This window comes from Myodes glareolus, chromosome 19, assembly GCF_982192425.1.
Source record: "Myodes glareolus chromosome 19, mMyoGla1.1, whole genome shotgun sequence".
In the NCBI taxonomy this organism is placed as follows: domain Eukaryota; kingdom Metazoa; phylum Chordata; class Mammalia; order Rodentia; family Cricetidae; genus Myodes; species Myodes glareolus.
The window spans coordinates 38,290,354-38,313,555 of record NC_142044.1 but is presented as its reverse complement, the minus strand read 5'-3'; the positions used below and the strand labels follow the sequence as shown (position 1 = coordinate 38,313,555).

Genomic DNA, 23,202 nt, shown 5'->3' with positions numbered 1-23,202 from the left:
TCACAGCAGGTTCACCTCTCAGCCTCCCGGGTGATAGACTTACAAGCATGGACCAACATGTACGGTCCTTAGAGAAAGTTGTTGGGTGGAAAACAGGGATCATACCTGATGGAGCAGCTACAGCATCCTAGGCCTGTGTATGTGGGAATGGCCCTTAGGTCTCCTAGCCCAAGGATTTGCTGTGTCTGCTCACTGCAGGGTTTGACTCTTGAACTGTGAATTCCACCCTTGGGATAGGGTAGGGAGTGAGGTATAAAATGGTGAAAAGAGCCAGGCGGGGGTGGTGCACACTTTTAATCCCAGCACTCAGGAGGCAAAGGTAGGTCTCTGTGAGTTCGAGGCCAGCCTGGGCTACAAGAACTAGTTCCAGGACAGGCTCCAAAGCTACAGAGAAACCCTGTCTCAAAAAGCCAAATAAATAAATAAATGGTGAAAAGGAGGCACAAAGGCCTTTATCAGCCACCAGAATCCGTGAGTTGATAATGTTGGCAACAGTGGCTTAGGCTGTCCAGCCATGACGAAGCCACGTGGCCTACCAGGTCATGGAGACTGGCCAGAGAGTGCATGCTCACTAGAAAGGTGTGGTCAATAGAATAGCCCCTTCTAGAATCCTTTGCCCTGAACTTCTAGAACCCAGGCAGTTCAGCCTAGATTGTTATCTACTTCCCGGCCCCCCTGTTGTCTGGCAGCTCCTGCTCCGTCCTGAACTGCAGCCCTGGAATTGTCTCGGGTGGGAACCCCGTATATAGACAGTGGATGGTGTGGCAGAGGGCAAGCTGTATGCTGACTACTTCTACCTAACCAGGTCCCCAAGGAGCAGACCACTGGCCTCCCCACGTCTGTCTTTGCCACACGCTTCCAGCTCTGGGCCGTAGGACTCTTCTCTACTGAGCGCCACTTAGCCAGTCGCCTCAGGAGCAACAGCTTTTACCCCTTCAAGCAGCAGCAGCCAGATGGTGGGCAGGGGACTGGGCATGGCTAGGTTCCCACAAGTGGAGAGGCTGGCTGAAGCTGGGTGGGTGAGGGTAGGTAAGCAGGTGCACTTGGTGGGGGGCAGACACTGTAGTAGCATGGAGAACCTCCACTGGGAGGGTCCCCCTGGCACTGTCCAGCAGCTGGGGCAGCTCCAGGCTGTCCTCATGTGCTGGGCCATGCTATCCTCAGTGTTTGTGCTCGAGTATTACCTGGACACGCTCTGGAAGGGGACGCTGCTCTTCATCGTCTGCCTTGTCTTGGTCTGCTCTGACGTCCTGAGCACGGTCAGAGCGCCTGCACCTCACCCTCCTCTCCCTTGGCATGAGGGCCACACAGCAGCTCCAGCCAGAGCTCACCTCCCTGTCAATCCTTGGTGCCCACAGGTGCGGGAGCAGGAGACCTGGTGCTTTTCTCTCTATGGCATGGCTATAGGCCTGTGGCTCATGGTTTCCTCAATCCCCCCGCGCCGCCTAGTGCTGAACCACACCCGCGGCATGTACCATTTCTCCATCAGTGGCCGAACTGTGTGTCAGGGCCCAATGCATCTGGTCTATGTGCGCCTGGCCCTCAGCTCTGACGGTGATGCCTGGGATAGGAGAGGGTAGAGGGAGAGGGATGTGGATTCAGAGCTGGGAGGGGCCAATAGTCCATCTGGACACGCCCACCTTGGAGGCCCCGCCCCTACCATCCTACACCCCACCCCCAGGCTCTGGGAGGTTAGGTTCCTGGCTCAGTTGCTCATCTATTGGCAGTCTATGGCAGGTGCTTCTTCCAGCTGGTTCTTTGTGGCCACAAGCTAGAGCCACTTGTTCTGGTGCAGCTGTCAGAGCGCTATGAGGTGGGTCCTGCCCTCCCTTCCCCACAAAAGATACTAACTACTGCTTAGAGTTCTTGAATGGGGCTATTTTTCCTCTGTTGAGGCCTCCCCTCTGCTAAGGGTGGCAAGATCACTGTGGGTTCTGGGCAGGGGTAGCGTAACTCCTTGGGGCAAGGGAAGGAGTATGTAAAGAGCGTGCTGGTGGGGATTCTCCTATCTGGAGAACGAACAACTGACTGCCACTCACTTATTCATAGCAAATGGAATTCCTGGGTCGGCACATCGCCCGGAAACTTAACATCAACTACTTTGACTACTTGGCCTCCTCCTACCGTCATGTTGTCCGCCATTGGCCACTGGGGGCCACCTTTAGCCCTGGCATTGTGCAACGAAAAACACAAGTCTACACTAAGACAAGTGTCGCCGACCTGGATGTTTAACTCTGGGGCCTGAACCCCACTCCACACTCCTTTTCCCTATGCTGCCCCTTATCCCCATCCTGGAGGGACTGCCAGCCAGCCCCACCCATTAGCCTTCCTCTTACTAAAGCTGCTCCAACCTCCAGCCAGGTGGTTTTCTGTTGTCTGTTTATTTGCTTTTGAGGGGGCTTCCTTTAAGGGTCTTCCCCTAGCACAACTCTCTAGGGCCTGAGGATCCCATCTTCTCCACTACTGGAGTAAAGTAAATTCCACAGTTTGGGTTGGAAGAAACAGGGAAACTATGTAACCTGGCTTCTGATTGTCTGAACTCGTCACTAAGCTGGGTCTTCCTGTCCCTCTTAGCAATACTGAATTGGGGCTAACCAATGAAGCCGAGGAGTCAGAATATGATTGGTCTGTCTGGTAGGCACCTGCCTCTAGTCCAGCCAGCAGTGATATGGGGGCAGAGCTGGATGATATGCCCTGGGCCTTCTGGTATATACAGGACTGTGTTTATGCACACGTGACTCCCAGAGTCCTCGGCCGAGCTGTCCGGTCCACCACGGCCTATGCTTTGTGTCTCTGGTAGGAGCTCCCTTGTCTGACAGAACACTCTAGCTCCCATACTGGCACCTGAGGCCTCCTGATGCCTGGGGCTGCCACAGGAGCAGAAGACCGCTGTCCACCTGGCTCTGGTCAACATGTTGACATGTGTCCCTAGGACTAGGCTAGCTATGTAATTTGTAGAGCCACAAGATGAAAATATGGAGCCTTGCCTAATGGTCGTCTTTAATCTCAGCACTCACGAGGCAGAGGCAGGCGGATCTCTGAGTTCAAAGCCAGCCTGGTCTACAAAGCAAGTTCCAGGACAGCCAGGGCTGTTACACAGAGAAACCCTGTCTCAGGGCAGGGGTGGGGGGAGGAAGGAAATATGGACTCCTTGTTCAAATGTTAAGGAGCAAGACTTGCTGGCACATACCTGTAATCCCAGCTTTTGGAGGATAGAAGCAGGAAGATCAGAAGTTCATGGTCATCCTCTGATACATTGTGAGTTTCAAGCCAGTCTTGGGCTACATGAGACCTTGTTTCAACAATAACAATAAAACTTACTAAGGGGCTAGGCATAATCATAGCACCCAGGAGGTGGAGGTAGTTTGGGTTACATAATGAGATTCTGTCTCGGAAAAAAGAAAAAAGTTAATAAGGGATCTGGAGTGTAGGATATAGCTCACAGTGGAATGCTTGCCTGGCATGTGCAAGGCATAGGCTCCATCAATCTGTAGGGGGAAAAAAAAAGGAAGAAAGGAAGGAAACAGAGAGAAGGAAGGATAGGAAGGAAAGGATGATGGACAGAAAATGTCCGTGGAAAATCCCAAACTGTTAGTCACGCCAATGGAAAATGGCTGGGAAGCTCAACGAGAAGCTCTGTGAGCCAGAGGACACTGTGAGCAGTGGGAACACTGAGGCTTCAGGAACTGTAGAGAGGAGTCAGCCGGGGTCACAGCTTGAACAATTTACTGGATAGGTAGAACCTGGAAAGCAAAGCCGCTTCTTGTATGGCCCAGGATTTCTGTCCTGGGCACTGGGGCTGGTGACCAGGATAGGAGTAAGCGTTCTCAGGGGAGTCAGGCCTGAAGTTGCCGGGCAAAATCACTCAGTATTTGCCATTATTTTCAGATCTGAGGATTGAACTCAGGGACTCAGGTGCTAGGAAAACGGTGTCCCACTGAACTGTAATTTTTTTTTATCCCTGCACGGAGTTTTATTTGTTTATTTATTTTTTTATTTTAACCAGAAAGATATGGGGGGAAGGAAGGAGCTGCATGCAGAGGTCTGCATCTCGATCGGTTACTTGTTGCTGTGACCAAATACCAGACAAGAAACAGCTTAAAGAACATGTTTCTATTGGTTCGTGAGTGATGGGATACAGCTTGTTATGGCGGGGGAGGCACAGCAAGCAAGAGCACAGAGTAGCTGGTCTCATTGCTATCGACAAGTAGGGAAGCAGAGCGAGAATACTGGTGCTCAGCTCACTTCCTCCTTTATATACAACCAATATTCTAACCCACAAGATGTTGCTACCCACATTTAAGGTGGGTCTCACAGACATACCTAGCAGTTTTTCCATGGTGCTTCTAAGTTCAGTCAAGTTGACAAAATTGACCAGCTGAGGGCCTGGGTAAGATGTGTCTGGCAGCTAGGCAGGGGTAGTAGACGAAAACACGTACAAGGGTGCCAACCTGGCATCTGAGGCAGAGGCAGAGGAAGAGCCTTCAGAGACAGGGAACCAGGAACAGGAGGAGGGGGAACCTATGCTCCGTAAGATGGGGACTTCAGACAAGGGCCTCATAAGCTCTGCACAAGCAAGGAGAGGGAGGGAAACAGTGAAACTCAAGTAGAGAGATGGCAGCCTACAAGATGTAGATCTCATTTGGGTATAGTTAAGACATATTGTGGGGTTGGAGATGAGACTCAGTGGTTAAAAGAACATACTGCTCGTATAGAGGACCCAACACTGGTCTCCAGGGCCCAAATGAAGTGTCTCACAACTGCCCGCAACTCTGGCTCCAGGGAATCTAGCACCCTCTTGTCTCTGTGGGCACCTGTACTCACAAGCGGGCACACCACAGACATATAGACACACAGACACACACACACACCACACATACATACATGTATAAACATTTTTAAAAGAATACTAGTGTACAAATATTACTGTTCCAAAAGATTTATTATGAAGCAGGTGATTGAATACTTGTAGGAACCATGTTCTTGGATGAGCAGAAAAGGAAGAAGATGAGGGCTACAAGTGTGCTTGGGAGCAGGGTCTTTTCCCTCTCCTCCTCTGATTCTGCCCTAGAAAATAGCTGGTCAGGCATATGGTCACAATGGACTATCCTCAGCCTGCACTGCATATCATTTAGGAGGTTATTTAAATAATTCCTGGTTAAGGCAATAGAACAATGTTTTTAATTTCAGGAACTGTCCTTATACGTAAGTTTTCAGTTTCTGCCATTTCTTCTCTTTTCTTTTCTGTTTTTTTGTTTTGTTTTGTTTTGTTTGAGATAGGGTTTCTCTGAATAGTTCTGGCTGTCCTGGAACTCACTCTATAGTCCAGGCTGACCTTGAACTTGGAGAGCCGCCAAGTCTAGGTTGGTCTCAAACTAGGGTCTTCCTCTTCCTCTCAGGTGCTAGGAGTACAGGCTTGCACAGGACACTCAGCTTGATCGCCATTTTAGTGGTATAGAGCACAGTTTGTTTTTTTTTTTTTAAAAAAAAAAAAAGAGGCATGATTGGGATCAACTCCCAGCCCCCACATGGTAGCTTAACAATGTAACTCCAAAATCTGACACCCTCACACAGACATGCATGCAGGCAAAACACCAGTGCACATAAAATTTTTAAAGGGGGTATGAAATGGCATTCCATGGAATGGGAGAATAACCAGACAGGAATGTATAGCAAGGGACTGCCCACTTGCGTTGTAAATGTGTGACTTCATAATCTAGAAAAGCAGAACTCTGCGGCTCAGATTTGCTCAGTGGGCACTTAGCCAGGAAAATATGACTGGTTTTAATTCTGGTCTGTGGAATCCAAGCTGAGGAGGAAGAGGGCAAGGTTTCAGTTCACTATAGTTACTTCAGCATCCAGAGTATGCAAACCATAAAACAGCAATGTCCCCCAAATTCTGTGGGCTAGCCCCCCTCAACAGAGTCAGTATACTCTACCTATGTAGCTGGGATAATTCATGGAGCTATACTAGCTAGGAGTTTGGTTGGGGCCACAATGTCCAAGATGACCTGCTATCATGCAGGACCCTTTACCAAGTAGCATCTAATCATTCAGCAGGTTCCCAGGTGTTGGTTCTCAGAGGCTATAATAAGAGGGCAGGCCTAGAGGGCACTTGTTTCAGCGTATGTGCATACGGATGCCTCCATGGACAGAAAGTTACACAGGAGAGCCATCACTGTGTGGAGGGGTTAGATGACCTTAGCAGGCAGGAAGAGCAGGGCCGTGAGCATAAACAGTCCACCAGAGTACACCGTCTAGATCTCCCCTGCAAGATACAGACCCCTTACAGGCCCCTCATTTCATTGAGCGCTCCACACAGGTTGAAGCCCAGAGTCTAAGCATCTCTGTCAGGTGTAGATGCACACGACGGTCCTCGGGCACAGTCCTCCCTTGGGGCTGAGCGTTAAAAACCCAGTCCCCACACTGTGCACATTAATGATGAAGAGATGGAATGTCTTCAGTAGATACTGCTACGAAGACAGCCTGAAATGTGGGCTGTAGACAGCTTCCAAAGCAGAGTACAGAAGAGGGAACTGGTAAATGGACAGTGGATCACCTTGGCAGATACAACTTTAAATCAGATGACCAAAGTGGACATCAGTCACCTCAGTGTCATGTACCAGACTTCAGTAAGAAAGTAGAGAGCAACAGGCCAACGGAATGTATGGTGGCATATGCGTGCGATTATATCATCTCAGTGCTTGGGAAACTGGAGTCTGAAGCCTGGACTACATAATGAGCCCAGTTGGAGTATTCTATGAAATACTCCATTCTACAAAATGAGACCTCATTCCTTCAAAACAAAGCCGTAGAGAGCGAGGAAAGGCTAAGAAGCCGTCACAGACCACGAGAGACAAAGCAGATGCCAAGCCTAAACGTAGTATATCACCTTGACTGAGCTGGCACTGGGAATAGAACGGCGACGTTGGTGAGGAAATTGGTAACTCCAAATAAAGCCTGGGTTCAGTTAATGTGCCAATCAGTGTTGGGTTTCTTAGTTGTGACAAATTAAGCATAGGAATAGAACATATTGAACCTGGCCTGGAGGTATACACTTTAATCCCTGCATTTAGGAGGCTGGATTTAATGAGTGAAATCAGCCAGGTGTGGTGGTGCAGGCTTTTGATCCTAGGGAGGCAGAAGCTGGAGAACTTCTGAGTTTGAAATCAGCCTGATTTACATGTCGAATTTCAGGCCAGTTAGACTACATAGTGATACCCTGTGTCACAGAAAATGGAGAGGGGACTAGGTAACATTTTGGGGCCAGCAATGTAGTTCAGTGGTATAGCATTTATCTGCTCAGCATGTACGAGGTCCGTGGTTTGAACCCCACCACTGCAAAACAAAATTTATTTTTGAAGCAGGAGCAGGTGAAGCAGCAGATATCCTGCTGTCCTGAAGTAGGGGCCTTGCTCTAGAGCCTTGCACTTCTCCAGTAGCTGGTTCTCAGCTTCTTCTCTTCTTCCTCCTCTTCCTTTTCTCTCCTACTCCCCCTCCTCTTTCTCTTTTATTTTTCCTCGAGACAGGATTTCTCCGTGTAGCGCAGGCTATTGTGGAACTAGCTCTGTAGTTCCAGGCTGTCTCAAATTCTTTTTTCCTTGACTGTCCTGGAACTCGCTCTGTAGACCAGGCTGGCCTCAAATTCACAGAGATCTACCTGCCTCAGCCTTCCAAGTGCTGGGATTAAAGGCGTGTGACGCCGACGCAGCCACCTCCACCAGGCCTATTTCTGATTCTTAGCTCTGCCCTTTAACCACCCAAATTCTTGGCTTCCTTTGTTCCTACAAAAAATGGCGAAGTTCAAGCTCGCTCTCTCTCTCTCTCTCTCTCTCTCTCTCTCTCTCTCTCTCTCTCGATCTAGCCCATTTAATCCAAGTCAGCAGGACTCCTCTACACACCCTGTTATCTAAATTTCAACCATTTAGATAACAAGTCAGTTCAATAGGCAAGGTTTACACCCAAGAATTTCTTCAAGGTAACTTCTAGTACAAAGTATTGTGGGGACCTACGATTGTTGGAAGAGGTGGCCTGGTAGCTCATGTTTGTAATGTCAACACTTAGAAGACTGAGACTGGAGACTGTCACAAGTCCAAGATCAACCTGGATTGCAGAGGAACCCTGTCTCAAAACAAAACAGTGTGAACATTGCTCCAACCTTTGAGCTCACCAAATGCAAAGTCTTGACACCTACACTGGGGACTTAACCTTGACACCAAAAGCATTTCACAGGTGGTGCCCCAGATGTTATTTATGCCCAGAGGCTGTTCCTTAATACTCTTGTGCAGGGCTTGGGTTGAGACTTAGTTAGCGTGGTGTTCACCTCACTTACACAAAGCCGACAGTTCAGTCTCAAGCTTTGCGTAAACCAGGTCTGGTGATGAATGCCTGTAATACACCAAAGAGGATCAAGTTCAAGTTCATCCTTAGCTACACTGAGTTTGAGACAAGCTTGGGATTCATGAAACCCTATCTGAATAATAATAAAAAAAATTGCATGCTGATGACTATAAACCAACAACAACAAAAAAATGAACTCAGCCTGGTGAGTTCTATCTAGATAGGAAATGTTTCTTCCAGATTTTGTTTGAAAATGTAAGTGTTCTCTCTTCATCTGAAGTCTCGCTTGCAACATAACTCAAGGCTTAAAGAACTTGAGGCCAAGAGAAACAGCTCAGGGGATACTTGCATAACATGGGAAGCTGGGGCTTCACCAGCAGCTCCATAACAAACAAACCAGCTCAGAATCTGAGGGGGACAGTATTGGTTTCCAGGGACAACAAAACTTTTTTCACTGCTCCGGAGACCAGAGTTTGTGGGCTCCAGGGAGATTCGACTCCTTGTCTCACTCCTTTTGGTGGTTGATGGCAACTTTTAACTTTTTTAAAATTAATTGATTTATTTATTATGTATACAATATTCTGTCTGTGTGTATGTCTGCAGGTCAGACCTCATTACAGATGGTTGTGAGCTACCATGTGGTTGCCGGGAATTGAACTCCGAACCTTTGGAAAAGCAGGCAATGATCTTAACCACTGAGCCATCTCTCCAGCCCCCCAACCTTTAACTTTTTACTTATCAATCATTCATCCATTCATTTGAAATACTGGGAATTGACCTCATGACCTCCCACACACCAAGCAAGTTCTATCATTAAGCTACATCACTAGTAATTTCTGCTGTTTATCCATTCATCTTTGATGGGCACTCCATGTTTAGAAGCATATATTAATTATCCAAGATAATGGGTTTCATTATGACAGTTTTGTACACACATCTTATTCATCTGGGTCCCTTAGAGCAGTGGTTCTCTGGTGTGGGAAGTTATTCTGTATATGCTTTTATTGGTTAATAAAGAAGCTGCTTTTGACCAATGGCTTAACAGAATATAGCCAGGCTGGAAGAGATATAGAGAGAGTAGGCAGAGTCAGTGAGACGCCATGTAGCCCCACCAGAGAGAGACACCGGATGGAGCTTTACCCGGTAAGCCACAGCCATGTGGCGATACACAGATTAATGGAGATGGGCTAGTTTAGGATATAAGAGCAAGCTAGGAATATGCTTAAACTATTGGCCAAACAGTATTGCAGATAATATGGTTTCTATGTGATTATTTCAGGAGTCTGGCTGGGCGGCTGGGAAATGAACAAGCGGCCTCCTACAACAGTTCTCAAACTGGGGTTATGACCCATGGGGGAGATAAAGTGACCCTTTCACAGGGGTCCCCTAAGACTATCAGCAAACACAGATATTCACATTATGGTTCATAACAATAGCAAACTTATAGCTATGAAGTACTAACAAAATTAATTTTATGGTTGGGGATCACCACACATGAGGAACCTGTATTAAAGGGTTGCAGCATTAGGAAGGTATAGTTGGTTGTTTTACTCTTTGGGGGTTTGCCACCCAGCTCCCAATAAATACACGGAGACTTATTCTTACTTATGAATGCTCAGCCTTTGCTTGGCTTATTTTTCTTTCTTTTTTTTTTAATAGAGATCATAAGCTGTTTTTTTTTTTTAAGATTTATTTATTTATTATGTATACAACATTCTGCCTCCATGGATGCCTGTAGGCCAGAACAGGGCACAGACCTCATTACAGATGGTTGTGAGCCACCATGTAGTTGCTGGGAATTGAACTCAGGACCTTTGGAAGAGCAGTCACTGCTCTTAACCACGGAGCCATCTCTCCAGCCCCCAGCTTGGCTCATGTCTAGCCAGTTTTTCTAACTTAAATTAACCTGGTTAAATTAACTATGTTTTGCCGCTGGGCTTTTTGCCCTTTTCCGTCTTTCTTCCCTTCTTCCTCATGGTTAATTGTGTGGCTATGTGGCTGGTCCCTGGGGTCCTCTCCTCTCCTTTTCCTTTCTTACTCCCTGCTGCTTCTCCAGCCTAGATTTCTCCTCCGGTTTCCTATTTTCTCTACCTGGCAGCCCCGCCTAGCCCTCTCCTGCCTAGCTATTGGTCATTCAGCTCTTAATTTGACCAACCAGGTGTTTTAGACAGGCACAGTAACACAGCTTCACAGAGCTAAACAAATGCAACATAAAAGAATGCAACACAGCTTTGCATCATTAAGCCAATATTCCACAGCATAAACGAATGTAACCCATCTTAAACTAATATTGCACAGCAGGAAGGTGGAGAACCATTGTTCTGGTTGAAGAGAACAGTCAACAATAGATATCTTCATGCCAGATGCTCAGTGCAGAGAGCCAGGTGCTTCAGCAGTAGCTCTGTCCTGTGTGGCCGAGAGGACCTGGAAAGCATTAGTGGTCCAATTTGGGAGCTTGAAGAATGTTTTTTTAAGACCGGGTCTCTTTACATAGTCCTGGCTGTCCTGGAACTCATTCTGTAGGCCAGCCTGGCCTTGAACTCAGTGATCTACCTGCCTCTACCTCTTGAGAGCTGGGACTAAAGGTATGTGCTATCATGAGTGCTTTTTTTTTTTTGTAATGAGTACTCTGCCTGCACATATGTGTGTGTACCACATGTGTGCCTGGTACCCACAGAGGCCAGAAGAGGATGTCGGATCCCATGGAATTGGAGTTATGAACCCCCTGTGGGTCCTGGGAACTGAACCCAGGTCCTCTGCAAGAGCAGCGAGTGTGATGAGCATGGTGGTGCACACCTTTAATCCCGGCTCTCAAGAGGTAGAGGCAGGAGGATCTCTGTGAATTCAAAGACAGCCTGGCTCCAGAACAGCCAGGACTACATAGAAAGACCCTGTCTCAAACAACAAACCTAACCAAACAAAAACAGCATCAACTGTCCTCAGCGGATGACCCATCTCTCCAGTCCCAAACTTTTATTTTTCATTTTAATTTTTTGCTGTACTGGGGACTAAACCTAGGGCCTTGTTCTACATTTTAGACAAGAGCTCTACCACTGGGCTGGAGAGATTATGGCTGAGTAGTTAAGAACATATACTGCTCTTACAGAGGACATGAGTTCAATTCCCAGAATCTATACTGCTGGGCAGCTCACAACACCTGTAGCTCCAGACAGACTCATTTCTGGCCTCTGCAGACAGACAGACAGACAGACAGACAGACAGACACACACACACACACTTTTTGTTTTCAGAGACAGGGTTTCTCTGTGAAGTCCTGGCTATTCTAGAACTCACTCTGTAGACCAGGCTGGCCTCAAACTCAGAGACTGCCTGCCTCTGTCTCCTGAAGGCTGAGACACATCTGGAGGTGCACCACCATGGCCCAATTAAATTCCCTTTTTGTTTTTTTTTAACGGCTCTACCACTGAACTACATTTCTTCCCTGGCTATTAATTAATAATAAAATGTTAATTAATTAATCAATTAATTAATCGACAGGGTTTCAATGTGTAGCCCTAGTGGGCCTGGAATTTAATATGTAGACCAGGCTGGCCTAGAACTGATAGGGATACACCTGGTTCTGTCTCTATAGTGTTGGGATTAAAGGCATGTGCCACCATCACTAGCTAAATTGGCATGTTTTGGGATCCTATTTTTCACATACCAATCACCTGTTAACCTCTTTGGGGGTCTAAGAATGTTCATTCTATAAAATTTCACTCATGGGGCTGGAGAGATAGCTCAGCAGTTATGAATCCTGGCTGCTCTTCCAGAGAACCTGAGTTCAAGTCTCAGCAACCACATGACAGCTCGCAACTGTAACTCCAGCTCCAGGGGACCTGGCATCGTCACACAGACACACATGCAGGCAAAACACCAATACATCGAATTTTATTTTTAAAAATTTCACTTGTTACTTTTTATAGAGTACTAGACAGATCTTATATTTAATGAAAATGTTTACTTCTTAGACATTTGCTCTTCGTGTGTATACGTGTTTATGTGCCAATGATCATGAGTGCAGGTTTGTGTATGTGCATGGTGTGACCGGAGAACTTCCTCTGGGGTCTTACTTCTGAAACATCCTTCGCTTTTTTTTTTTTTTTTTTGAGACAGGGTCTCTCATTGGCCAAAAACTCATCAAGTAGGCTATGTGGACTGGCCAATGAGCTTGGGGATCTGCCTGGCTCTTATCTTCCCAGTGTTTTTTTCTTGTGGTTTGCTTATTTTTAAGGACACAGCTATGGCTGTGTTGTGACCCAGACTCTCTTACAGTTCTCCTTGTCACTTTGGCTTTGTCACTGTTTTAAAATAAAGTGTTCCTCCAAAAGGCTCACATGTTGAAGGCCTGATTCCCAGTGCAACAAAGTTCAGGGGTGGGGCGTCTGGAAACTGATTGACTACCAGGACTCATTGATGCATTGATAGAATCATATCATGACATTAATTAGAAAATGGTAGTAGACGGGCGGTGGTGGTGCACACCTTTAATCCCAGCACTCTGGAGGCAGAGGCAGGTGGATCTCTGAGTTTCTGAGTTCGAGGCCAGCCTGGTCTACAGAGTGAACTCCAGGACAGTAAGGGCTACACAGAGAAACTGTCCTCCCTCCTTGTGACATTGGTTACAGTGTTGATATGGCCCCCAATGTCAGCCTCAGTGAGGACCAAGCCTGCTTTGCCCTTCAGGCCTTTTGAAGTAGACCTTCCCTCCTAGTGAGCTCAGGAGAGGTAACGTCCCTCTGTGTTACCCTCTAAGGCAGCAGCCCTTTTGGGAGGGTACTGACAGGACGGCCCTGACTTGGAAGTGGGGTATCTTGTCACCCAGTCCTTACTGAATTGCAGACTGTTTCATCCTCTCCCAGGACACGTCATTAGCTACCTCGGCCAGCCCAGAACCACCCCGTCGCAAGGCCGGCCTCTACTGCCCTACACTACAAGCCTTGACCTCTTCCTGCTAATGACCTCACCCACCCAGTCACCACAGAAACAGTCCCCACCAGTTCTTTCAATCCAGCTTCCCATTCTCTGTCAATCCCCTGTCTCTGCCCAGGGGTGGACCCTCCAGTGAGGCTGTCCATTGATTCCCTAGGTGGACAAAGTAATGCCAGGCTCACAAGGGCCTGCACACATCAGTGGGCTGTTGGCAACACGACAATGGAGCATCCCATCCTGTATCCCCCTCCTCCCCACTTACACACACCTTAAACCTTCCTGCATGATGGGACCTGGGCAGAACTGTGGGTAGTTATAAGGAAAGCAGAGGAAGACATTCACAGACCAAACACTGAGACCCTTATTGAAAAGGGATAAAAACTGGACCAAAACAGCAAGAAGAAAGCCTCACGAGGAGGTTTTGCGGGAGTTGCTAAGAGGGCCTTGCTAAGAGGGCCAGGATAGTGGAGCCTGCAGTTATCTACTGATTGAGGGCTGCTTTGCTCTTCTACAGAAACAAAGCCTTCTCAGGCTGCGACTCTCAGTGGGAGAGACTCAGTGGGGCCTTGTATAAGGGAGCTTATAACTTGTCAAAAGGAGTGATCAACTATGCCTCAACTCTTCTTTGGATCAAGGGTCTGGGGAATCTGTACATGGAAGTGGGGGGCAGGGAGTCAGGTTCACAAGGCCAGTTGGAATGCCCAAGTAATTGCACGTGGGTCCCATGTGCTCCATGCACCTGGGCTGGTGGGGACTGATGGTCAAGGCCTGGACACAGCTGCCCCTCCTAGCCGAGCCCCTCTCCCTGTGTGTTTTCGTGTGTGTGTGTGTGTGGGGGGGGGTCCTGAGGGAATCTACCATAGCCAGAGCAAAGCCTGTTTGAATGGTTTCCTCGGTATTGCCTGCCCCTGAGACCCAAGGACACATGTGCCCGGGCATAGTCTGTCCCATCAAGGGGGTTAAGGGCCAAAGGAGAGGAGTAAGGGACAAAGTGTGTGGGGGGGGGGGAAGGGAGAAGGGATGTGTATCGAACATAAGGATAGAGATATATGAAGGGATGGAGAAGAGGGTTGAGCATAGAGCCACAGAGGAATGGGACTTGACTCAGGAAAGACTGGAAGGGCCAAGGACCACGACTAATAAAGAAGGGACCCGAGGGGCAAAGTATAGGGACAGAACTAGACAGGATGACTAAGCCTATGAGGGGACCTAGAGGAAGTGGGAGGACAGAGAGAGTTGGGGGTGGGGACAATGTCCAGAAGAAGGCAGCAAACAGAGGTGGGGGGGGGGCGTTGAGCCTGCCTGAGCCCCGAGGGTCCGTCTGGTAATTAGACCTTGTTCCAGATGAACCCCCCACTCCAGTCCAGCAATCAAAATGTTAATTGGCCTGACGCCTCCGGCTGCGCCTCAGCCGGTCCCCTCTGGGAAGTAGCCGGGACTAGTGGCGTGGCTGGCGGGGGAACCCTCGCCCCCCACCCCCCACTGCGATCTTCGCCGGCTGCTGCTCAGCGATAAGGGGGAGGCCGCACCCGCCCTGCCCCTCGGGAGCGCCTGCCACGCAAGATGAATGTCCGGCCGCTGAGGAGCTGGGCCGCTAGCATAAAGCAGGCGAGTGGTCTCCACACTCAGTGTGGGGCAGGTAGCTCACACCCACCGTGGCCGGACGCGAGGCAGTGGATGCAGGTCGCAGCCAAGCACGCAGAAGGGGAAGCTGAGCTCAGCACTGCAGCGCTGCCCTGGCTTCTGCACCAGACGGGGCCAGTCCGTATAAGGTCACCGCGCTGCAATCCCATCTTGCGGCTCCGAGACCATAGTCGCTAGTCCGAGCAGGCTGTGTGGGGAGAGCTCAGTTCAGAGACCCCAACGCGAGGAGGGGGCGATGAAGGGACAATGGCGGCGCCCGGCCCTAATTGGGGACATATGCACCCGCGCGCAGCCATTGTGAGGCCCCCAACCCCCAGTGCCCCGCCATTGGTCATTGGGTCTGACGTCATGGGGGCTGCAAACTCCGGGCGGGCGGCCACGGGAAGGGTTATTCGCCTGGTTGCGGGTCGCCTAGGGAAGCTGTAGAGGCGCGGAAGGGCGGAAACCACCAATGGAGCGGAATTTCTGGAACAGGGGCATGGCAGTCCCTCTCACCATGCACACTCAGCTTGCTACGACGCTACTGTGCTGGACATCCGTCCCGCGGGAGAGGCGGGGGCAGAGAGGTCCCTCCAGCGGGCACAGGGTCAGCCGAGGTGACAGAGTGGCAAAAGGCACTGCGGCACAGGGCGCACACAGGTTTCCACACTGCGTTTTCGCTGCCTCAGCATTCACTCCTTTGGTCTCCCGCCTCTCCCCGCCTCCGCACATCCCGCGCCTAACCTCCAGACCTCATACGAGGCAGCGTGTACCCGGCTGAGGTCCGCTTGTGTTCTCCCCAAAAGAATCAGAGTCTGGGGTGCGTGAGTGTCAGGCCCATTCCCACCTCTCTCCACACGCCCGACTATGCCACCAAGTATCAGGTCGCCATTCCCCGAGCTGCACGGGGGAACTCCGCACAAGTCGAGGCGAGGCATCCCCAGGACCCCTCCCAGGAGACCCTGGCCCGGCCCAGCCCGGCGCTGCCATTTCCGCCGGCCTTTTCCCCTCCCCGCCCACCCCCTCCCCCAGCGCTTGGCTTTAAAAGCCAGAGGCTGCGCTCGGCGGCAGGCAGAAGAGGCTTGCAGGCTCAGGAGGCCTGCCCCGGAGCTGTCCGAGAGCGGAGCCCCGCCCCCGGACCCCCGTCCCTCCCTCTCTCCTTCCCTCCCTCGGCCCGCCCTCCCTGAGTACCCCTCCCCCTGAGGACCCCCGCCCGCCGCCCGCCGCTGCCGCCGCCGCCCGCTCCGACTGCAGAACAATAAAGCCAGCCTCCCAGAGACCCCCGCCGAGGACCCCCGCCCGGCGACCAAGCCCGGGTGGCCCGCCCCTCTTCGCCAGCGCCAGCTGAGCGCTCCCGGGCGCTGGCCGCGGTGCTGCCCTAGCCAGCGCTGGCCGCGGTGCTGAAGCTGCTGGTGCTCCTGCCGCTGCTACTGTCGTGTTCTCTTGGCCCGGCGCTGCCGCCCCCGGGGGCATGGGGCGCCACTGACTGAGGTTCCGCCGCCGCGGCGGGGGGGGGAGGGGAAGGGGGCCGTGGGGCCGGGCCAGCCCTGCACCCATTCGCAGCCTCCGGGCCCGGGACGGAGCCGCTCCCCCCCTCTCCGCCCCCCCCCAGCCTCCTCCCCCGCCTGTCCAGGGGCGGCACTGCGGGCTGGGAAGCCGGGACCAGAGGAGGGAAGGAAGGAAGGAAAGAAGAGAAAAGAAGAGAAGAGGAGGAAGGAACGAAGGAAGGGGAGAGACAGAGAGAAAGAGAGAGGAGGGATCCGGAGGGGAAGAAGAGACGCAGGGAAGCAAGAAGAGAGAGAATCACACTCGCCCAGCAGCATCCACAGGCCAGACTGGGGACAGTGCTGCTTCCACCGCTCCTCGGATGGTGACGGGGCCTCGCCGCGGACGCAGTCCCCCCGAGCCCCGGCTCTGCAGGCCATCACTGCCGGAGCCCCGCAGGAATCATGCCCAGGTCCTTCCTGGTTAAGAAGGTCAAACTTGACACATTCTCTTCGGCAGACCTCGACAGCTCCTACGGGCGCGCCCGCAGCGATCTCGGAGTGCGACTGCAGGATAAAGGTGCGCTCTGGACTGCAGCTGGGGCAGGGCCCAGGGCTTTGCTGGAAGGGGTGGGTGGCCAGAGTGTGGGGGTGGAATGGCAGGGTAGGAGGGGGGGGGGATGTAGATCCAGCGGAAGCAGCCTGAGGCTAGAACCGAGAATGAAGGCTGAGGAAAGGGAAGAAGAGTAAGGCCACACAGTTTCCGAGGTTGGCCAGAGTGTGGGTACAGGAGAGGTAGGAAAGAGGAATCAGGAACAGGAAGCACTAAAGGCACACACGGACCCCCACACTGACTTGTGCTGACATACACAGCTGCACAGACACCTGCTGACATAACAAGACCCAGTTATATGGGCACATGCAAACCCACACCCAGAAATCTGGATCTTTTTCACTTTTCTTTGGCTGCACCTAGGCTAGCACCTAGGGCTAGCTAGGGAATGCTGGGAGCTCTTGGGAGTAGGCATGGGGTCCAGCAAGGCCACCCACCTGTCAGGGCCTAGGTACCAGAAGAGGCAACAGCAGTATCTTCCCTGAACTCAGGATTAGGAAGGAGGAGGTGAGCAAGGGAAGCCAAGGTATTGGAGTCAGGGGAGGCTCTTTGTGTAAGGATGCCCAAGTTCAAGGACAACTGTTAGCATGCAGGCAAGGGGGACAGGAGTGCCAGCAGTGTGGGGTGTCAGAGCAAGTGTGACCTGCAAGAGCATAAGCCTGTGTGGGCCCATGTGACTGCGTGTGGCCATGTGACTTTGTGCGCTTGTGTGTGACCCTGTGTGTGTGCCTGCCTGTGTGCCACTACATGAGACCACGTGACACTGAGGCCGCTGTGCACCATGTGACTGAGAGTGTGTCTGGATGGCTGCATATGTGACCCTGCATATGTGGGAGGTGAGTTCCAATACCAGGGTCGGTAGACAGCTTATCCTGTGAGAGGACACCAGGCCCAGTGATTTCTGAGAGCCTAGGGGCAACCCTGAAAGGGCTAGAGGCTGCATTGTGAAGGGTATGCTTTTACTTTACGATCCTGAGATTGTGAGATCCATCTTGTACTTTGGGAACAACTGCAGTTACTGGCATGAACAATGTCCACCTGCAGCTTGTCTCTAATAACGTGTCCCCTAGTGAATGCATTGGCAGTCTTCCTAGTCCCCTAATGGGGACTTGAGAAGGTCCCCAGAAAGGTTAGGGCATGGAGAGAAAAGAATGTGGATCAAAGTAGGACCCAGGATAAAGAAAGTAGTGGGTGGAGGTACATGAGTTCAAGCTGCAAGGGTAGGGATCAAGTCCAGTGAGTGGTCAGCTGGGAGATGATGGAGAAGTACTGGTGATGGCCAGAGATAGATGCTGGCTAGGTAGAAGTCGCTAAGGTTTTGTTGGTACACCTATGGAGTCAGAGGGACAGCATCAAGTCTGGTAGCAGATTTTAGGGTCTGAAGGCGGCTCCGGGGACCCCGAAGAGGAAGGACCGTCGGGGTCTCTGGACTGGAGGCCCTGGCTTTGTGCGCGGCGGGTCTGCAGTGTGTTGCATAATCAGGGAAAACTGCTGAAGTGGGGAGAACCCGAGGGGGAGGGGAAGGGGGAGGAGGAAGAGAGGAGCGCCGCCCCTCCCCCCTGACCTTGAGGCTCGCTGAAGGGGGGCAGCCGCGCCCGAAGATGCTTCTCTCTCTCCTCCCCGCGCGGGGGCGGGGCGCTTGGGCGGCGAGGGAGGAGCCCTGCCTGGCCCTGTCTCATCCTCTGCTGTCTCTCTTCTCTCCTCTCTTCCCCTCCCCACGATCTCCATCCTCTCTGCCCTGTGGTCCCCGGCCCCTTCTCCTTTGTCCTAATTTCTGTTCGCTTTCCTTCCGGACCCCAACGTCTCCCGCTGTGTCTTCTCGGTCTCCCGCCGCTCGCTTTGCGTGTGTCTTGCCCGCTGCTTGGTTCCCCTCCCGTTGTCTGTCTGTCCGCCTCCGCCCGCAGGATACCTCAGTGACTACGTGGGGCCTGCGTCTGTCTACGATGGCGACGCTGAGGCGGCGTTACTCAAAGGGCCATCCCCGGAGCCTATGTATGCTGCGGCTGTGCGCGGAGAGCTGGGTCCCGCGGCCTCTGGCTCAGCACCGCCGCCCACCCCTCGCCCAGAGCTGGCTACTGCTGCTGGCGGCTACATCAACGGCGACGCGGCGGTCAGCGAAGGCTACGCGGCTGACGCCTTCTTCATCACTGATGGGCGCTCACGCCGTAAGGCTGCTAATGCCAATGCTGCCGCGGCCCCCTCCACAGCCTCGGTGGCGGCCCCCGACAGCGACAGTGGAGGTGGGGGCGGGCCGGGCACGCGAGGCTCTGGATCAGGGTCCGCTAGTCGGGGTGGCACGCGCGTGGGGGCGGGCACCGAGGCGCGTGCGGGGCCAGGAGCCACGGGCGCTGGTGGCCGGCACGCGTGCGGTGAGTGCGGCAAAACTTACGCCACGTCGTCGAACCTGAGCCGCCACAAGCAAACGCACCGCAGCTTGGACAGCCAGCTGGCAAGGCGTTGCCCAACGTGTGGCAAGGTGTACGTGTCCATGCCGGCCATGGCTATGCACCTGCTCACGCACGATCTACGCCACAAGTGCGGCGTGTGCGGCAAAGCCTTCTCGCGGCCCTGGCTGCTGCAGGGCCATATGCGCTCTCACACGGGCGAGAAACCCTTCGGCTGTGCGCACTGCGGCAAGGCCTTCGCAGACCGCTCCAACCTGCGCGCACACATGCAGACGCACTCCGCCTTCAAGCACTTCCAGTGCAAGCGCTGCAAGAAGAGCTTCGCGCTCAAGTCTTATCTCAACAAGCACTACGAGTCAGCCTGCTTCAAGGGCGGCGCCGGTGGCCCCGCAACCCCTGCGCCGCCGCAGCTCAGCCCGGTTCAAGCCTAGGGCAGCGGGGCCTCCGCCAGCCAGGTCGGCTCTCAGCAATACGGGCCCCCCAGGGAAGTCTCCGCTGGCGTCAGGGCGGAGGGGCTGGAGGGCGGGCCCCTCCTTACAGCAATAGGGGTAGGGAGCCGGCCCCATCCCGCCCCGCTCGCCAGGAGCCTTGCCAGCCCCTTCAAGCAATAGGGTCCCGAGGGGAGACCCACCCCGATACCCCTCCCCTCTCCTCCAGGGTGCCCCAGGCTTTCTCCCAGCAATAGGGTCTACCAGACCCAGAACCGAACCTCATCTCTTAGTTGGGTCTCTGAAGACAGGGGTGAGGTGAGGTAAGGAGCGCCCTCCTCCCTCCTCTGCGCCCCTGGATCGCGTTGCAGAGACTCAGGTCTTCCCCACCCCTTCCCAAGCCTTCCAGGCCAAGCCTTCAGCCCGGCGTCCAGGGAGTCAGCTCCACCCGGGCAGCTGGCCGGAGGAGGAGCAGGAGAGCAGGCGGGCCACAGAGGCGTTCTGTTCATCAGGCTTTGTAGACCTCCCGGGAGTGCTAGACGATTTGGGGATGGGGAGGGGCGCGGACGGCGGCAACCCTCTCCCTCGGGTTCTTTCTGGGGCCTCAGTCCGAGCCTCCCTCCTACCCTCGCCTCGCATCCTCTGCCAAATCCGAATTCTTCCAGCCCGGCTTCCTGGGCTCTGTCCTCCATAACGAATAATAATGACGCATATCGGAATCGCATGAACTTATCCGACCTACTCAGACCCCGATCCCACCCTGCCCCGGGGCCCCCTCCCTCGCTCCCCAGGCTTCGGGTGTTGGAGGACGGATACCCGGGCCGGCAGGCTGGCGTGCCACTGCCCTCTACACACCTCTGTATTTGCTTTGCGGGTAAAGCCCCCTGGGGGGGTTGCGGACGCGTCGGGTTTCTTTCTTTCTGTATTTATACGTTTTATTTATGAACGGATTGCACTCGGGTCAGGGAGGGGGCGCCGAACCCTCATTCTTCCCACCGACGCCCGGGGCTTAGGTTGTCCAGGACCACTTCCTCTGCCCCTGAGCTTTGCCTCACAGAGGCCGGCCCTTTCCCGGAGGCCAGGCCCAGCCCCCACTCGGTTGCCAACTTTCACCCGTCTATGCCAAAGCCTCGGCGGTGACCCTACCCCAAGGGCCCGCCCCATTGGCCGCCGCCTTTGTGACATCACTGCATGCAGTCCCACCCTTCTTCCCAACCCTTCCCGGGGCTGTCCGCTCCCCTTCCTCTTAGTTAGTCCGATGCAGACTATAGAGCAATAATGCGCACTGCATGTGAAGCTGCCGCAGCCTCTAGAGTTACTGAGAATCAGGTATCCCCTGCCCTACCCATCCCATAGGCCCCTAGATCAGGGATGCTGCGCGGGGCCGGCCACGCAGACTTTCTTTCCCCATTCCCTACCCCAGGGCAGAGCCCGGCAGGCGTCATGGTTCCAGAGGCTGGAATGGAATGGTATCAACCACAGCCTCTCTGTCAGTCCTTCATCACTCACCGACCCATCACTGGGTACCTACGATATGTCAGGCCCTTTCCTGAATCAATCAGAGATGTGGCTACCTTCGGGGAGGTGCCTGTCAGTGACGGGCCCAACAAGCATGGGTAGGCCAGGGTGGAAGACAGTTGCAGAGGGCTGGATCCCTGGGCCCATAGGGCCTCTCCTACCCACCTCAGTCCTCGTTTATGCTGGATGTAGTCAGGCCCTGCCTTTGACTTGGGCCTTATGTTCCCAGCTCAAGTTGGACAGGCCCCAGGGTCTCGGGGCCCAGCTTCACCAGAGCCACCCATACAGGTACCCATTTTCTGATTCCCTGAGATACGAGGCTCTGCTGTCTCTGTGCCGCTAAGGTGCAACAAGCTGGAGTATATGGTATGGCCAGCCTCATCCCAGCACCAAGCTTGGCTACCCTCCTGGTGCGGACCTGCAGGCCTAGCATAGCAGTGCCCATATCCAATCCCCTTAACTCCACCTGGCGAAATGCCCACAGTTCCTAGCCTGGGCCTGCCAGCCTGTGCCGCATGCACACGCACACAGAGGCGCCCACCCTGCCCCACTCCTTACTCCTGTCTACCTACCTATGGAGAAGGCTGGAAGGGCTGTGGGCCCGCCAGGATCTCCCGCTTCGCCCACACCCTGCCGCCGTGGAAAGCCATGGGCCCCCTCCCGCCCCCATAACTAAGCAGCACAATAACCGACTTAGCGAATTCAGGTAGAAGGAACGTTTAGGTAGCACCTATTTTGTACTGATTCTACAAGTAGGGCCCGAGGTGCGGGGGGCCCTCGGGTGGGGGCTGTGGCTGCCGGCCCGCCCCGCCCCCACCCCCCGCCTGCGCCCCGCCACCTTGTACATACTCCTGGCCCGCAACAGGCCGGGATTTTTACTCGGGCCGTGTCCCTCTTCCGCCCCCGTTTGGGGCCGGGCCGGCCGGACAGACGGACGGACGGACAGACCTCCTTCCTAAGCACAATAGCACCAGCTCCTCGGAGCGCCGCACCTCCACGAGGAGAATAAATGCCACTCTTGATAGAATTTGGAGTGTTGACTGACGTGTCCTGTTGGGGTGCCATTAGGGGTATCTGAGGGTGTCTGAAGGGAGAATTTCCAGTTCTGAAAGCTCAGACCAGGGTTGGGAATTGCAAGTGAAGCACCGGCCTTGGCCTTTTCGCTTACCGGAAATGGTCTGCTTTCTAGCTGGACCAGAGGAGTACCTCTCTGAAGGCAAAGCCATTGGCAATTCCCCTGAGACAAGCGAAACTACTCTGTCTCAGGTATTCAGGGCGTTCATAGCTTCTAGCCCAAAGTCAGGTCTTGCCCAAGCTGACTTAGAATGGCTAAAATGTACAGCAAGGCCAGACGGTAGTGGCGCTCGCCTTTAATCCCAGCACTCAGGAAGGCAGAGGCAGGCGGATGTCTGTGAGTTCCAGGCCAGCCTGATCTGCAGAGTGAGAAACCCTGTCTTGAAAAACAAACAAAAAACAAAGAAATACAGAGTGGAGCTGCAGTCTCTCTCCTGGTCTGGGCGGCCACTACTCTTTTCTCCTTAGTACTTCTGCAGCTGCACCAACAGCCGCGCACTCCTCATCCTCAGCAATCCTCCGGACTGGTGTTGGAGAAAATGGGACAGGAGAGTTTTCCGGGTCTAGCCCCGCCCTTGGAGGACTGCTGCTCTCAATCAGATCACTAAACGGCGGGAGTGTGCCGCTGTACTGCTAGCCGGCAGCACAGTTGGAAGATTCCCAGGGGCAGTAGCATGCCACAGCCACCATAGCCCTCAGGCCCTAGACAAGTTGAGTTGTAGGAGGCAAGGCTGTGCTGGGTAGAGAGATCCGCAGGCACGGGGTGGGGGGGGGGGGAGGTCACC

At 53.2% G+C, this 23,202-nt stretch overlaps 2 protein-coding genes and 1 long non-coding RNA gene across 4 annotated transcripts; 2 read left to right on the top strand and 1 right to left on the bottom strand.

The window, feature by feature from the left end:
• The first annotated feature begins 47 nt into the window (after nt 1-47).
• Catsperq (catsper channel auxiliary subunit theta) lies at nt 48-2,356 on the top strand. The gene is made up of 6 exons (XM_048454873.3): nt 48-59; nt 806-956; nt 1,165-1,259; nt 1,359-1,554; nt 1,728-1,813; nt 2,050-2,356. Exons 1-6 carry the CDS (start codon nt 48-50, stop codon nt 2,230-2,232), a joined length of 723 nt encoding a protein of 240 aa, XP_048310830.1. The 3' UTR covers nt 2,233-2,356.
• A 1,846-nt stretch (nt 2,357-4,202) lies between these two features.
• Nucleotides 4,203-17,569, bottom strand: LOC148118943 (uncharacterized). Its single transcript, XR_015735622.1, has 3 exons — nt 17,430-17,569; nt 14,927-15,103; nt 4,203-10,764 (listed from the first exon to the last, which is right to left on the bottom strand). It is a non-coding gene; the product is annotated as an uncharacterized LOC148118943 (long non-coding RNA).
• Nucleotides 16,002-22,370, top strand: Scrt1 (scratch family transcriptional repressor 1). Of its 2 annotated transcripts, none has more exons than XM_087898889.1 (2): nt 16,002-16,959; nt 18,897-22,370. In XM_087898889.1, exons 1-2 carry the CDS (start codon nt 16,845-16,847, stop codon nt 19,826-19,828), a joined length of 1,047 nt encoding a protein of 348 aa, XP_087755015.1. In that variant the 5' UTR covers nt 16,002-16,844; the 3' UTR covers nt 19,829-22,370. The 2 variants fall into 2 exon arrangements, with proteins under 2 accessions (XP_087755015.1, XP_087755016.1); XM_087898890.1 differs by lacking the exon at nt 16,002-16,959 and adding an exon at nt 17,697-17,828.
• The last annotated feature ends 832 nt before the right edge of the window (nt 22,371-23,202 follow it).

Bases quoted from the DNA above. Each gene is read 5' to 3' on its own strand.
- Catsperq (XM_048454873.3), top strand. The intron at 1,555-1,727 runs GTGATGCCTGGG...ATCTATTGGCAG, and splicing joins CCTGGCCCTCAGCTCTGACG to TCTATGGCAGGTGCTTCTTC. The intron at 1,814-2,049 runs GTGGGTCCTGCC...ACTTATTCATAG, and splicing joins AGCTGTCAGAGCGCTATGAG to CAAATGGAATTCCTGGGTCG.
- Scrt1 (XM_087898889.1), top strand. From the start codon at position 16,845: ATGCCCAGGTCCTTCCTGGTTAAGAAGGTCAAACTTGACACATTCTCT. The intron at 16,960-18,896 runs GTGCGCTCTGGA...CTCCGCCCGCAG, and splicing joins AGTGCGACTGCAGGATAAAG to GATACCTCAGTGACTACGTG.